At 41.8% G+C, this 16131-nt stretch overlaps 1 protein-coding gene across 1 annotated transcript in view; it reads left to right on the top strand.

The window, feature by feature from the left end:
• Window positions 1-7325, top strand: part of LOC307095401 (adhesion G-protein coupled receptor G4-like) — a gene marked incomplete at both ends in the record, with an annotated part of 116952 nt that extends 109627 nt beyond the window's left edge. The window contains one exon of the mRNA XM_079764607.1: window positions 7210-7325. Within this exon, the coding sequence (XP_079620733.1) occupies window positions 7210-7325 (116 nt within the window). The remainder of the gene's footprint in view (window positions 1-7209) is intronic.
• Between the last annotated feature and the right edge of the window lie 8806 nt (window positions 7326-16131).

The following is a 16131-nucleotide window of genomic DNA, read 5'->3' as shown; positions in this document are numbered from 1 at the left end:
TTGAGAAAGATGATAAATTCAGTCTTGGACATTTGATTTTGATATTCCTGGGGGACATTCAGGTGAAGATGTCTAGAAGGGAGTTGGATATATAAGTGTGGAGCAGAAGGGAATGTTTAGAAATGGAGATAGAGATTTTAGGATATGCATAGCAATCAAAGCCACTATAGGAATGAATGGGATTACAAAGGGATAATATAGTGGAATAATGGAGGCAAGTAGGTCCAGAAATGAGGAACACCGAGGCAGACACAAATGGATCAGCCTGCAAAGGACACCTTGATGGAATGACTAGAGAGGTAGGAATAAAATCAGGAGTATGAGGTGTCATGCAAGCCAGTAAAAAGAGGCTCATAATGGACAAAGTACTCAATAGTAACAAATGCTGGTGAGGATGGCATATAAGAAAAAAAATGGAAACTTTGGTGAGATCCAGGAGGTTGAGTGTGCATTGGGGCCAATGTAGCTCTTTCAATAAATTTAGTTGCTAAGTTGCAGGAGTTGGTTGGTGGAGATAAGGGTCACTAGAAGGGATTAAGGTTGAGAGAAATTTTTAAAATACAGTATTATAATTAGAAAGACTTGAACATATTTATATGGTGATGAGAAATAACTAGTAAAAGTATGGAGGTTGAAATGTTGAGTGGGGGGAGGAAGTGTACAATTTAGCCAATATAACAAGGATGGAATCCACAGCACAAATGGAACGATTCCTCTTAGACAGAAGGCAGGGAAGTCCACTATAATAGAAAGGAAGGAAAAAAAAGGTAGTTGTGTATGTGGACAAATATATAGATTTGGTCATTGGAATTTAAGGGAGCTCTCAATTGATAGCTTCTATTTTCTCTATGAAGTAGGAGGTGATGTAACCTGCTGAGTGTGAGGGGAGAAGTGATGAGATGGAGATGCTTTAAAATAGCTGTTATGGAGAACAGGAGGAATCTCTGAGTATGGAAACAGAAGAATGTGTAGGCTTGAAGTCAAAGACCATGGTGAACATAATTTGGGGGAATTGTGTGAGGTCATCTCCTAGAAATGAGGGTAGAGGTGGAGGGTCTACACAATGTCAAAATCTCTGACCAACTGGGTTAACTGACTCAAACAACTAGTCAATTCAGTGAAGAAAACCCACTAACATAATTACTTTGCACTACAAAAGCCCAAATCGTGATTACTGCCCCAGCTGAAGCATTTAGATTCAATTCCATCACTGGAGGCTCTATAGAATGCAGGAGAAAAGGAGACACTAACAGTAGCACTTCATCATTCTAGTCACAGCTCAGAGGCAGCTCTTATTATTTGCACTCTCACCAACAATTCTTTTCTAAATTGAAATGCTTCTTGTTGCAGCATTATTTATGGTGACAGGGAGTTGGAGGCAATCTGGCATTCATCACTGAGAGAATGAAGAGGCAAAACGAGATGGACACACATCCTGGAGTAGTTTTCAGCAATTAGAAGCAAGGAATTAGATGTACATAGAGCAGCAATGCTGGGTGAGAAATAGCAATAAATAGAACAATACACACACACACACACACACACACACACACACACACACATCGTATATAATAAAAGGCTAATATGCAAATTGACTGAACGGTTGCTATGATGTGTACTGATCACCAGGGGGCAGATGCTCAATGCAGGAGCTGCCCCCTGCTGGTCAGTGCACTCCCACAGGGGAGCACCGATCAGCCAGAAGCTGGGCTAATGGCTGGTGAGCACAACGGCAGTGTTGGGAGCCTCTCCTGCCTCAATGGCAGCGCTAAGGACCCCTTGGGGGAAGTCCAACTGCTGGCTTAGGCCCACTCCCAGGAGAATGGGCCTAAGCAGGCAGTCAGACATCCCCCGAGGGGTCCAGGACTGTGAGAGGGTGCAGGCTGGGCTAAGGAACCCCCCGCCCACCCCCAGTGCATGAATGTCATGCACCGGGCCTCTAGTATATATATAGTAACACTATTTAGAAAAATTAAAAGGACATTCACTGGAAATGATAATAAACATTTTATAAGAACACAGACAAACAAAAATATAGTCATTAAGTAGAATTATTTCCAGTGTGAGAGGGAGGAGAATGTGAATGAGGTGTGGGGGTAATAGGAAATAAAGAAATCAAACAAGGAGGAAGGATCCAAGATGGCAGTGTAGATAAACATCTGGACTGCTGCCGTCCACAACAATTTCCAAAACTACAACTAAAAGACAGAACGTCTATCACCCAGAACCACGGGAAAGCTGGCTGAGCAGAACCTCTACAACTAGACCAAAAGAGACGGGCGCAATCAGGGCACAAACGCTGAAAAACTGAGGTACAGGGGAGCGCACGGGTGATATGAGCTGGCGGCAGAGCCCAGCTGGAGGCAGGCATTGCTTTCTTCAATCCAAAGAGAGACAAGCCCCCAATCTCTCTGAAATCCAGTTTCTGGGGAGAGACTGGGCTGTCTGCCATTGGGTCGGACTGAGGGTGGCTTACTAGCAGAGCTGCGTGGAGGTAGAATTGTTGGCTGCACCGGGGCGCGAGACGGCGGGGACGCAGTTGGAGGCGCAGGGACACAGTTAGAAGCAGCTCACTGCCAGTCATTGTTGTTTGCCAAGCCCTAGCCTAGTGTCGCCCTGAGACTCCGCCCCCGCACAATCTACAAACACACCCAAGCACCTAGCAGCGGCTTTTGCATATAAATAGCCTTCTCTATTGCAGTTTAAACTAGTAAACTTGGAACCCGGTACAGACAGCTCCAAGGCCTCCAAGCTCCAATCAGGGAGGAGAGGACGGAAGTTCTCGCTGTAGCTCCTGCAGGGTAGCCTCAGACAGCAGCTGAACTGCACCCCATTGGAGATCCAGAAGCCAATGCACCTAGTGGTCAGTGCGAGGCACCAGATTTCAACTCCTCACATCCATAAGTGACACATTCGGGAGGTGGACTCAGTGAGCACCAAAGCCCCACTCAAACAAGCTCTGTACCACAAGCGTGTCTCCAGCGCAGCAGTGCTTCCATTATAGACACAGCAAGTCCTCACAGCCAATTGGCCTGGAGGTCAACTCCTCCCATTGTACCAACAGCAATCAAGGCTTTTAACTACACCAAGACTTTCCACTCAGCCCACAAAGGGGTGCACCAAGAGCGACCACGTAGGGTGATTGGGGAAGTTGAGCTACCGGCTCCTATAGGTCACTGACCACACAAAGCCACTCCATCAACACAGGGAGGCAGCCAAAATGTGGAGACACCGAAGTATGTCACAAATAGAAGAGATGGAGGAAAGTAAACTACTGGATGACACAGAGTTCAGAACCACATTTATAAGGTTACTCAAGAATCTTCTAAAAACCGCTGAGAAACTTGAAGAGATCTTCAAGGACCTTAATGAGAATACCAAAAAAAATAGAAAAGGACCAGTCAGAAATTATGCACACACTGTCTGAAATAAAGAATATACAGAAACTCAACTGTAGATCACCATACCCGAAGAGTCAAACCAAAGATATGGAATATGAGGAAGCAAAAAACACCCAACCAGAGAGGCAGAAAGAAAGAAAAATCCAAAAGTGTGAGGATAGTGTAAGGAGCCTCTGGGACGGCTTTAAACGTACTAACATCCGAATTTTTGGGGTGCCAGAAGAAGAGAGAGAGCAAGATACTGAAAACCTATTTGAAGAAATAATGACAGAAAACTTCCCCCACCTGGTGAAAGAAATAAACTTACAAGTTCAGGAAGCGCACAGAACCCCAAACAAGAGGAATCCAAAGAGGACCACACCAAGACACATCATAATTAAAATGCCAAGGGCAAAAGACGAAGAGAGAATCTTGAAAGCAGCAAAAGAAAAACAGTTAGTTACCTACAAGGGAGTACCCATACGACTGTCAGCTGATTTCTCAACAGAAACTATGCAGGCCAGACGGGAGTGGCAAGAAATATTCAAAGTGATGAACAGCAAGAACCTACAACCAAGATTACTCTACCCAGCAAAGCTATCATTCAGAATTGAAGGTCAAACGAAGAGCTTCACAGATAAGAAAAAGCTAAAGGAGTTCATCTCCACCAAACCAGGATTACATGAAATGCTGAAGGGTATTCTTTAAGAAGAGGAAGAAGAAAAAAAAGGTAAAGGTAAAAATTATGAACAACAAAAAGACATCAAATACATACCTACCAACAAGTGAATCTAAAAATCAAGTGAATAAAAAATCTGAAGAACAGAATGGACTGGTGAATATAATAGAATCAGGGACATAGAAAGGGAGGGGATGGACAATTATCAGGGGGAAGGGGCCCTGAAGGGTGCAGGAAGAGATTGGACAAAAATCTTACACCTATGGATGAAGACACAGGTGGGGGGTAAGGGCTTGGGGTGGGGTGGGGAATCAGGTGGCGGGGAGCTATGGGGTGGGGGAGGAAAGAGGAACACCTGTAATAATCTGAACAATAAAGATTTATTTAAAAAAAGAAAAAAAAGAAATCAAACAAGATGTCAACAATAACAAGTGCATTAGGACCTGTGTTCAATTAACTCAACCCTCTGTACCTAAGGCACTAACTAAATCCAGACATAAGTGAATCAAAACACTTTACTTAAACTCGTGAAGACTGTTTCAAGCAACACCTTTATCTACATCCCAAAGGATGGAGATATGCCTACATCTGATGAAGGGTATAGTTTGAAGCAGGTTTTCCCTTTTTCTTGCTTTTTTTATTGTGGGGAAAGACCAGAATCAGTGTTTTGGAAATATTGAGATGTCTATTAGAAATTCTAGTAGAGATTCATTTTGAATGTCAACTCTAATTGAAAAATAAGAAAAATTTTAAAAAAGAAATCCTAATAGAGATGATGTTGAGTAAGAACTTGGATACACAAGTCTGAAGTTCAAGAGAGACGTTTGGGCTGTAGGTATAAAATGGCAGTCATAGGTATAGAGGTGACCATGTGACCAGATGAGATCACCTGAGGAGTGAGTGGAAATAGAGAAGAGATCCAAAGACTGAGTCCTGAGCTCCCACAGCACTAAAAAGTCAGAGAAGGGGCACAACCAGCAAAGGAGACTAGTGACCAGTGAAGTTGGAAGAAAACAACGACAGTATGGTGTCCTGAAAGCTAATGGAAGGAAGTGCATCAAGGAGGAGGGATTGATCCACTTAAATATTGCTGATGGGCCAAGGAAGATTATGAGTGAGAAATGACTCATGTATTAGAAATGTGGAGGTTATCAATAACTTAACTGGGAAAGGTTTTATGGAGTAGTGGAGGCAAGAACCTACCCTGACCACCCTATTATGGAGTGGTGGAGGCAAGAAGAAAAATGGAGATAAGGAGTAGAGACAACTCTGTAATGATGTTTGATGTGAATGGGAACAAAAAAAAAGAGTGATAGCTGGCAGATGAAGCCTTAGCTCCTTTCTCTGTAAACAGGGATCTCTCAGCATTATTTAAAAAATTAAAAGAGATTCAATAAAAAAAATTTGAGTACTGAGATAGTACATGCAACATGTCTACCACATAGTAGACATTCAGTAAATTGTAATGATTATTTTAAAACTGTGAATACCAGAATTAAAATCAAATTCTCATATATTTTAAAATAATACAGACTTTAATGTCTTAGACCAACAGATGAGTCATTGTGTGGGGGAACAAAAAATCTCAGAATAAGTTTTGCTGTAGTGCATATTAAACCACATTTCACAAGATGACCTCTAAAAAACACATCTGCTTAGTTTTCATCGCATTTGTGTTCCCTAGGATATAGTAATTTTATGTATCTACTAGAGGCCTAGCGGGGAAAGCTTCTGTCAAAAACACAACCTTCTCTCTAAATGAGACAAGTTTCTCCATTACTGAGCCTGCCTCGAGTGTGACAAGGTCATAAAGTCACCCTCCTTTTTCTTGCAATACATTGTTTTTTCCTCTCTCATCCCCTAATTGCCAAGTTAAATGTCAATGGCATTGGGTTCTGGGGAGAGGGTGCAGGTTGCAATAAGTAAACCGACATCTGAAATTTTTCTCCTGTTCAAGCCAATGCTCCTTCTAAAATCTTTTTAAGATGGTGAACAAACAATATTACATAAGCTATAAGTTAAAGACTGAGCAGAACAGAAGACATTTTAGCTGTGAAATAAAATAAAACTTAAAATGACATTAACCTGACAAGTATGTATTGATATATACACAATAGTTAGAGTGCTATATGATAATTAAGCAGAAGTGATGAACAGTTGACATGAATTATTCAAATTAGTTATTCTTTCACACAACCAAGCCTGATTGTATCTTTCTTCTTTGTTAGTTTTCTAGGCACTAATATTTCTATTAATGATGATGTTTTCCAAAACACCATATTATATTATGTTTATTTGTTAATTCCTTCATGTTTCAAAGGAAAAGTCTTCTTCCTTTCTAAGAGAATCCTTCCATCACCACCTCAGGGACCTACTTCCATCAATGTCCTTTCTCCCATTACCCAAATCTGTCTCTCTCTACTCACAATGCCCAAGCCTCTAGTATACTAAAATTCCTCCCCAGAACCTGTCTCCGCCTCAAACCACTACTCCATTCTTCTTTCTTCCAACACCAAACTTCTCTTAGTCCCATTTTCCATTTTGCAGTTATTCTTCCTTCACGTGCAACCTAGCTCTTTCCTTCACTGTACCACTGAAACTGCTATGTCCAAAATCACCAAGCACCTATTAATTGACCAATCTGATAATTTCCTCTCAGTACTTATCCTCTTCAACCTCTTGTAGCATTCCAAACTATTGACCATCCCTCCATGCTGAAACTTTGTCCTCCCTCAGCTTCCTTGACACCATTCTATCCTGGCTCGTGTTGGCTTTTCACAGGGTTCTCCCCTCAGTCTTCTCTTCTTGTTTTGTGTATTCTCTCTTAGAGATATAATTCACTTCTCTGGCCTTTGTTACCAATAATATGTGCATAACATTCAGGTCAGCATCTCCAGCCCAAACCTCTCTACTGAACTCCAGTCCAATATTTCCAACTTTTATTAGATATCTGCACCTAAATGACTCAAACTCAAACATGTCTCACATCCATACTCATTATCTTCAGTCTTTCTGCCCAGCCTATGCTATTACCTAAACTACAAATCTAGTAACCATTCTCAATTCTCTCCAATGTCTGGTCACCCACATTCAATTTGTTCTCCAGTCCTGAAATGCCTCTAGAACCCTTACTCTTCTCTTCTTCTCCAGGTACCACCGACTTTATTCAGGGTGTCTACATCTTTTACATGAAATCTCTTCTCCCCTTCCTGGTCCCCACCAGTTCTACTGACTTCAACCACATAGAACTACATAGCCTTCCTTGAATGTTGGATAATCTTTTATACTAAGGAACAGAGTTTAAATTACTTACATTTTTGAAATGTGTTTCTGATATTGCAGGAAATGCCATCTGTGTTCAACCTACAATATGTGCAAACTCTGAGCCAACTGTGCTATATAACTGAATATTCAGTGCAAGGAGGCTCTGGTGCTGATGGGATAAAATGTGTTTTCTTGCATTAAGAGGGCCCAGATGAGCCCCTTTGGGTCCCTGGCTCACCAGCCTGTGACCCCCTCTCTCTGCCGCTCTCTGAAAATATTATGCAGATTATAAAATATAGACTAATGACTGGGTTTCATTCAAGGAACTCCTGCCTTGTTCTGTGCTGTGGAGGTCTGTAAAAGGAAAATGTCCACTTTCTCACCCAGAGTAAAATGGATCCCCATGGGGAGCTGGAAAAAAGCAGGCCTAATTCCTGGCAGCAGCCTTTCCCAGTGCCCTTCACTCAACCCATTTGGGTAGAATGGATCTGATTGCAGTTTGCTCAGTTCATTGTTAAGGAGCATTCAGATTTAACAAAGGTGTATTTTTAAAATGTGTCTGTCTCATTGTTACATTTTTCTTTCAGACAAGAAGTCTTAGCATATTATAGTATTTCTTAGATCTTTCCCTCATTTTTCCAGCCATAGCCCAAATGCAGATGGTAATCACACCATTCCTGGGCAATTATAAGGTCTCTCCATCTCCCGTGTTAATATGTATGACTTTGCAAAGCCATTCACTAATTTATTCAGTCACCCTGTCAGTTCATCAGCCAGTTAATGTGTGTTAATTAACAGATGTGCACTTGCCACTATTCTAGTCCCTGAAATAGGGGAAGAGGAGGGAGATATAAACTAAACCAGACCCCCACAAAAGGTCCACAATTTAATGGGGAAGATAGGCATCTCTGCCTGGAAAGACACTCTTCTCTTCTCTTATGAACAATTTTCCATGATTCAACACCCAACCCAAATATCACAAGCAGAGGTGTTTGCTGCTCCTCCATGCTCCCACAGTGCTCTGTTTACATCTTCACTTGGCTACCTGTTGCATTGAATTGAGCATTTTCTCTACTCTGGAAATAGTAATGTCCTGGAGAACAGGAACTACAAGCTGGAAATGCAGGGCTTAGTGCATCAGAGATGGCTCAGACCACATTAAATGAGGTAATAAAACAAGAGTAAAAGTTAATGCTAAATTGGGTTCCAAAATGAGTAGCATTTATTGGAGAGCAGGGGCTTCTTTACTGAGTGCCTCTTCTGCAGCCAGACAAAACTGCTTGCCACTCCATGAATAATCATTGATTCACTTGTCTTCAACTCCCAAAATTCCTGTTCCAGGCCTACCTTCTGTTGTAGCACAGTGCTTCTCAAACTTGATATGCACACAAATCAGCTGAGAATCTTATTATAATACAGGTTCTCAGTCAGTAGGTCTGGATTTGGCACCAGAAATTCTGCATATCTAACAAGCTCCCAGGTGAAGCCCATGTTGGTGGTCCAAGGACCACACTTGGAGTAGGTGAGACTCCAGCTAGATTTCCCTAGTCTCAGGCCTTCTAGTCACTTAAGCCAGGACCACTATGTATGGCTGTGTACCAAGGCACCCAGCTGAAGAGGATAATGATTATTGAAATCTAAACCATGTTCACCAAGCCCTATACCCTCTTATGGTACTAGCCACATCTGCTAGGAGAAAGAGGCACTTTTTCTTCTTTTGCTACTTCCCACAAAAGCTCTGTAAGCTACACGTACCCTCACAACTGAATCCATAAGAAGCCAGCACCTTTTTTTCTAATTCACACAAAGGTGCCACATGGGGTGCCATAAGTGACACCCCAGCCAACCCTGTGTCATTGCTCTTTTTTTGACTGATCACTCAGGTTGATGATTCTGTATATACTTTGATATTTTTCTGTCACTTGTTTGTGTGCCCCTGCATTTCTTTGTATGTGAAAAGCAACAGTATGTAAAGGATCACTGTCTTCTTAATCACAGGACTTGGGCTCTAGCCCTGGCTCTTTATTACTTGCTTCATGATATCAGGCAAGGCACATAAACCCTCTGAGCCTTGGTTTCCTCATTTATCAAATGAAGATTGGTAAGATCTGCTGGGCTGGATCCTCTAGGTTATTGTGAGGATCAAATTGATAACCTAAGGGAAATCCCTTTGTAAATTGTAAAGTTCTATACAAATGTTAAAAATTATTATGAAGGGGTCAGGTGGCATATCTTTAAATCCCTTTGTAATTCTCCCCAGCTTGGAAGAACAGTGTGCTGTACATGGTAGCTTCAGAGCCTACTACTGGTTGATGGACTGCAGGAAAGAGCACTGTCCAAATTCTTTCTAACAAAGCCCCAGCTTACCTTGATGAATAGCACTGTGTGACAACTTTGGAAGGAACTGTAACCCAACTTCATCAGCTTGCAGAGTCTGTAAGAAGATAACATCTGTAACACAATCACAATTGTTTAACAGGAACTATGCAGCAGAGAAACACCAAAGTACAGACACCAAATTCCGAATAGATGGTTTCAAGGGTAATCTTTCACTGAAAACTTTTTTCAAATGTAGAGCACTGACTCACCTGTTTATATGCTAAAAAGAACTCCCTTATTTTGATTTCTGAATACTTTCTCTCCTAGTAGTCAAACTTATTATGGAACGAAAGGTTTTGATAATTGCTTTTTAATATGATGAAAGGTTGGAACCTTTTTCCAATGACAAGGAAATGAAAGAATATAATGGAATGATGTCTTGTAATTTTTATAACTTCTAAATAGCAAATGAGACAGTCCTTCATTTATTCACTGAAGTTTCCTTCCAGAATTATAGAATTACTCCTACACAGCAATTAGAAGGGGGAGATGAATGTTTAAGAATTAGCTGTAACTTGTCTTTCTGGGAAGGAGGGGACTGGGTTGAAGCTGTTAGCAATGGGAACAGTTAATTAACAAATAGAAAATTTTAGTTATTACTTTCCTGTATTCTGAAAAGGTTTCCTAAATTGAATAGTTAAACCATTGCTCTAATTTTCAAAGGTTTTCTTTTTAAAAGGAAGTCAAGGTAAATAATCTACATTATTTCAAGTGTTAATCTTTACTTTAAAAATATGTTTCTTTGGGAGGAAGGTTTCTTATCTATCATTTGTCAAAGTCCATGGCTGGGAAGCTCAGTGGGTAGGAGCATAAATCTAACAATTCCACATGTTCAGTCCCTTGTAGGCCTCTCAGCTGCTCTCCATCTCAAGTTCACAGCCAAGCCTGCCAGCTCACAAAGGACACTGGCCCAGGAGGGTCGGGTGGGTGAAACAGTGCCATCCCCATTCTTTAGACAAGGAGAGATTTGTAGTAAGCCCTCATGAATTATTTTCTTTTTTAAAAAATTTCTTTATTGATTACGGTGTTACATATGTGTCCTTATTTCCTCATTAATGAATTATTTTCTTGATTGCCAGAAAGGCCAGAATAATTCCAACATTCAGTTGTAGTAACTCATATCTTCAGTTCCTAGTCCATTCCCATTTCTCCTCCTTTCCTGACAGGGTTGCTAATTTTTCTCTTATGTTTTCTTTAACTGATCTCTCTCTCTCTCTTTCTTTCTCTCTCTCTCTCTCTCTCTCTCTCTCTCTCTCTCTCTCTCTCTCTTCTCTGCCCCCTCCCCCACTTTAAATCTTTTAAACTTGGTGACTTAGATTTAAAGACAGCTGACTCACTTAACAGCGTATCCCAGTGGGCAAAAATTACTTCATCTTTTACCTTGAATCTTTATTTTTGACACCTTTCTTCATCTCTACTTAACATTGGTTTTATTACCAAGGTAATTTACCAGTTAGCTCTGAGAAAAGAATAACAAAAAATTAATGAAAAAGGACAACATGTGTTAGTATCCTGTGTATGCAAGCTCTTCCAAGAGAATTGTTTTGCTGAGAGTTGTGTGCTTCTGCCAAGAGTGAAAAAGCAGAAAATAGGATTTTGAAGATGTATTTTATTTTTTACTGTTTTAAATCAAGAGATTAGTTGTTACAACAAAATCATTCCTTTGCTGTCCTAAATTTATATTTGACCTAATTTAAATATATGTAACTCTCAAGGCATGTCAAATCCTTTTTGGAAAAAGCTGTATGTAAATAAACAGGTGTTTTTTTTTTTATTATTTGTTTGTTTTTTGCCTTGTCGGCTATTTTAGTGTTTCATATACCACTAGAGGCCCAGTTCATGATTGAATCATGCACGTGTAGGGGGGGAGTTGGGTGCCTGTCCGCTGGTGCACCAGGCCTTTCAGAAGCCTCCAGCGCAGCGAAGGCTTCTGAAAGGCCTGGTGCCTGAGTGGACAGGCACCCAGCTCTCACACTTTTGCTTTCGATCGCGGGGGAGCTGGGTGCCTGTCTGCTGGTGCACCAGGCCTTTCAGAAGCCTCCGCCCTGCCGGAGGCTTCTGAAAGGCCTGCCAGAGGCTTCTGAAAGGCCTGGTGCCTGAGCGGACAGGCACCTAGCTCCCCTGCTTTTGATGGTCCGCGGTGGGACGTGAGCTCGCTGCCCCAGAGGCCTCTTCTGTGCCGCAGCACAGCCATGGCGCAGACGCTGAGCTTGAGCCACCGCTGGCGACGTGAGCTCAGCATCCCGCCGGCCCAATCGGCCACCCCGGCCACCCTGAGTCCCCCCCCACCCCCCCGTGCCTCCTGGCCAATCGCGGGCATAGCGAAGGTGTGGTCAATTTGCATATTTGTCTATTATTAGGTAGGATGGTTTGTCTACATCATTCATTCATTAGTTCAGTCAATAGCCATTCATTAATTCAATAAACATTTAGAGAGCTTATCTCTTGAGTATGACAAGGCCATAAAGTTGTCCTATTTATCTTTTGTCCCACAAAACTTTATAACATTCACAAAATTTGGCTCTGAATCCTTACACAGTTTTGCTACTAAAAGTGCAAGACTCCCAGTTCTCTGCTTTGCAGTACACTCTGTGGAGGAATAAGTTCTTCCAGGATCTGGGATAGAGAACATTTGATTGAGAGCGCTCTGGGTAAAAAATGTATTTTTTTATGATTTCTAACTCGTCCCAAAGCACAAATTTTCTTCCTTCCTTACTCCCTTCCTTCTTTTCCTTCCTTCCTTTCTCCTTAGAGTGAGTCCTCTGTCATCCTGGAGAATGACCCCACTCCTCAGCCACTCTCTGCATGCCTACTTTGACTTTAAATCCTAGCATGGGAGACTGTTGATCTCTAAATTCCTTTTGTGATTTTGTCAAGAGGACCAAAGGGCATTTTGTAGATAGGAATTCTTATCTTCTGGCCGTCAGCTCAGAGTGAGTTTGCAGAATAGGTTCCTACTATTACTCTTGCTTCACTTTAAAAAATCTATCAAAATACTAAGAGATTCTTTTTAAGCCAGTTCACTAAAACGGTATATTAACCAGTTAATTAGTTATAAAGTCCTTATAAGGAAAGTAGTGTAACACGAGTTAGCACATGAACTCTGTAAGTAGACAGATACAGGCTCTGCCATTTACTAGCTGTGACCTTTGATAAGTATCTAACCTTTCCAAGCCTCAGTTTTCTCACCTGTGCAATAGGGCTCATGCTGTGAAAATTAAAAGAGACAATCCACGTCAATTACATAACACAGTGTAAGACATTGTAATTGTTCTACAAATGTTTGTCATTATTGTTATTGCACTCTTATAAAATGGGGGCACTAAAAGAGCAGGGATTCTTATCTGTATTGTTCACTGCTGTATCTCCAGTGCCTGGAACACAATTTGATACATAGTAAATACCAATTAATTATTTGTTGAATGAATAATGTGTTGTGTTTTTTTGTGTGTGTGTGTGTGTTTTTTTTTGTAGTTCCCACAGTGTTAGGTACATGTAAATGTCTATTAAAACCAAGAATCCTGGAATATTATTGCTATAGAACCTGAGAGATCAAGGCCAACACAAACATTTTACAGATGAGGAAATGGAGGTTCAGGGAGATTGAGTGACCTGTCCAAAGTCATAGGTTCAGTAGTTGCAGTATGGGTGGTTAAGACCCCAGACTCCAAAGCCAAACTACATAGATTCAAATCTGTTTCCACTCATTAGCTGTATGATTTGGGCAAGTTATTTCACTTCTCTAAATCTCAGTTGCCTCATGTGTAACGTGGGGATAAGGAATAATAGCCTCTAGCTCAAAGAGTTTTTATGAGCATTAGACAAGTGAATATATGTGCCTGGCATATAATAAATGCTATATATAGTACCTATGATTATTAGTTTCAGCATTAGAAGTTTTCTTACTTTCAGTCCAAGGTGCTTCCCAGTACATTGGTTGATTGAGTTAGGTATTTCTCAGCTGGAATGAATGAAATTATATAGATTTATAGAAAGTATACCATGACAATGGGGTGGTGAGGGCCTGGGGGAGTGGACGGGGGCAGGCTAGAAGAGGTTAATGGGGGGAAATGGAGGACCTATGTAATACTTTCAACAATAAAGATTTTAAAAAAAAGAGAAAAAAAGAAAGTATATCATGGCTTCTGTGAAAGGCAGAGCAGATTAGTTTGCCTGAGATCTCATCATATGTCTAGTGGCTTTTCACTGTAACATTTAGATTTCAAATGTGGTATTGTTTATCTTGTCATCTGGAATAATAATATGTACTTTTCTTGGTGCCGAAAGTATATTTTGTATAAACACTATTCAGGGTCCTTATCATCTTTTAATTGCTACTCTCTGGACATATTTGAGTTTAGTTAAATACTAGTTTTTGTTGAGTGAATGCACCCTCTTTTAGATCCTTTGTCATATGATCATGCAGAAATAGCAGGAGTCAATGAAGTTTTTCTGTAAAGGACCAGATAGTAAATATTTTAGGCTTGTGGGCCACACAGTTTCTGTCACAGCTACTCAACTCTGCTGTGAAAAGAGCCATAGGACATAAACAAATGGGTGTGTCTGTGTTCCTAAAAATCTTTATTTACAGTCCATGCATGAGTAATAGTTTGTCAACTCCTGGTTTATAGAGTGGCAAGAGGTTTAGAGACAAAAATGAATAAAAGCAATAAATCTAGCTAGGAACATGTATGCAAATGAATTTTAAGCATTTAATGTCCATTAAACTAACAAGTTGAAGTTTAAGTCATAAACAAATTCATCTGAATTCTAAGCTTTTGTATTGGATGTTGTCTGCATCTGTTTTATCCATGTTAGTAAATCAATCAAGCAGGAAAGGCCAAAACAAATTTAACAAAGCACAAATTACTGTGGAGGTCAAGAGTACAGTGATTCAAATTTTGTGTTTATTTATTCTTTTGGATTCTTATACTTGATTCTTTTTGAATGTCAGTAGTTGTTAGCCACATGACTTATGGTGTAGTTGGTCAGTGGCCCATGGGGACAGTAAAGCACTACTGGGGTTTCCTCTTCATATTACAGATTCCCTCTGCATATTACTTCTTCTTCAAAACCTATATAATAAAGTCTCTCCCCTCTTGCTTTTTAAAATGTGGAAGAAAATAGAGGGAGGAGGTGCTTACTCATTACATTTGATAATCAACTCAACATCTATTCTATGATAACTAAAGGCCCAGTGCATGAAATTCATGCACTGGGTTGGGGGGGGGGTGTCTGCAGTCATACATCCCCCTCACAATCCAGGACAGCTGGCTTTTAACCACTCACCTGCCTGCCTGCCTGATTGCCCCTAACTGCTTCTGCCTTCCAGCTTGATCACCCCCTAACCACTACCCTGCCAGCCTGATTGACACCTAATTGGTCCCCTGCCAGCCCAATCGCCCCCAACTGCCCTCCCCTGCCAGCCTGGTCCCCTACAACTGCCCTCTCCTGCTGGCCTGGTCACCCCTAACTGCCCTCCCCTACAGGCCTGGTCCCCTCCAACTGTCCTCTCCTGCTGGCCTGTTCACCCCCAACTGCCACCCCCTGCAGGCCTGGTCGCCCCCAACTTCCCTACCTTGCCTGCCTGTTTGCCCCCAACTGCCCTCCCCTGCTGGCCTAATCACCCACAACTGCCCTCCCCTGCCATTAATCTTGTGGTGGCCATCTTGTGATGACATGGGCATGGCCATCTTATGACCACATGGGGGCGGCCATCTTGTGATGACATGGACGTGGCCATCTTGTGACCACATGGGGCGGCCATCTTGTGTGAGGGTGTGGTGGTCAATTTGCATATTACTTCTTTATTATATAGGACTAGAGACCCAGGACACGAAATTCGTGCACTCAGGGGTGGGGGGGTGGAGGAGGTAGGGGTCCTTCTACCCGGCCTGTGCCCTATCACAGTCCAGGAGCCTGGGATCAGGCCTAAACTGGCAGTCGGACATCCTTCTCGCAATCTGGGACCACTGGCTCCTAACTGCTCACCTGCCTGCCTGCCTGATTGCCCCTAACTGCTCTCCCCTTCTGGCCGGATCTCACCCCCAACTGCCCTCCCCTGCCGATCTGGTTGCCCCCAACTGCTCTCCCCTGCTGGCCTGATCTTGTCCCCAACTTCCCTCCCCTGCCAGCCTTATCGCCCCTAACTGCCTCTGCCTTGACCCCCACCACCATGGCTTTGTCCAGAAGGAAGTCGGATATCCGGAAGATGGCCGGTCAACCAGTCTAATTAGCATATTACCCTTTTATTAGTATAGATAATTATGGGAACCTAGAAGTGGGAACTGAAAGGATGAAAAAATGCACCATCCTACTCTTATAGAGCTTACAAGCTAGTGGGATGACAGACCAGCAAAGAGACAATAACACAATAGTGTGTGATATCATTAGTGTCATTAGAAAGCATTTGCTAGTTCCAGAGTATTT

Source organism: Cnephaeus nilssonii (assembly GCF_951640355.1).
Source record: "Cnephaeus nilssonii genome assembly, chromosome: X".
NCBI classification, from domain to species: domain Eukaryota; kingdom Metazoa; phylum Chordata; class Mammalia; order Chiroptera; family Vespertilionidae; genus Cnephaeus; species Cnephaeus nilssonii.
Note: the sequence above shows the minus strand (reverse complement) of the source record. Positions and strands in the feature narration are given on the sequence as shown.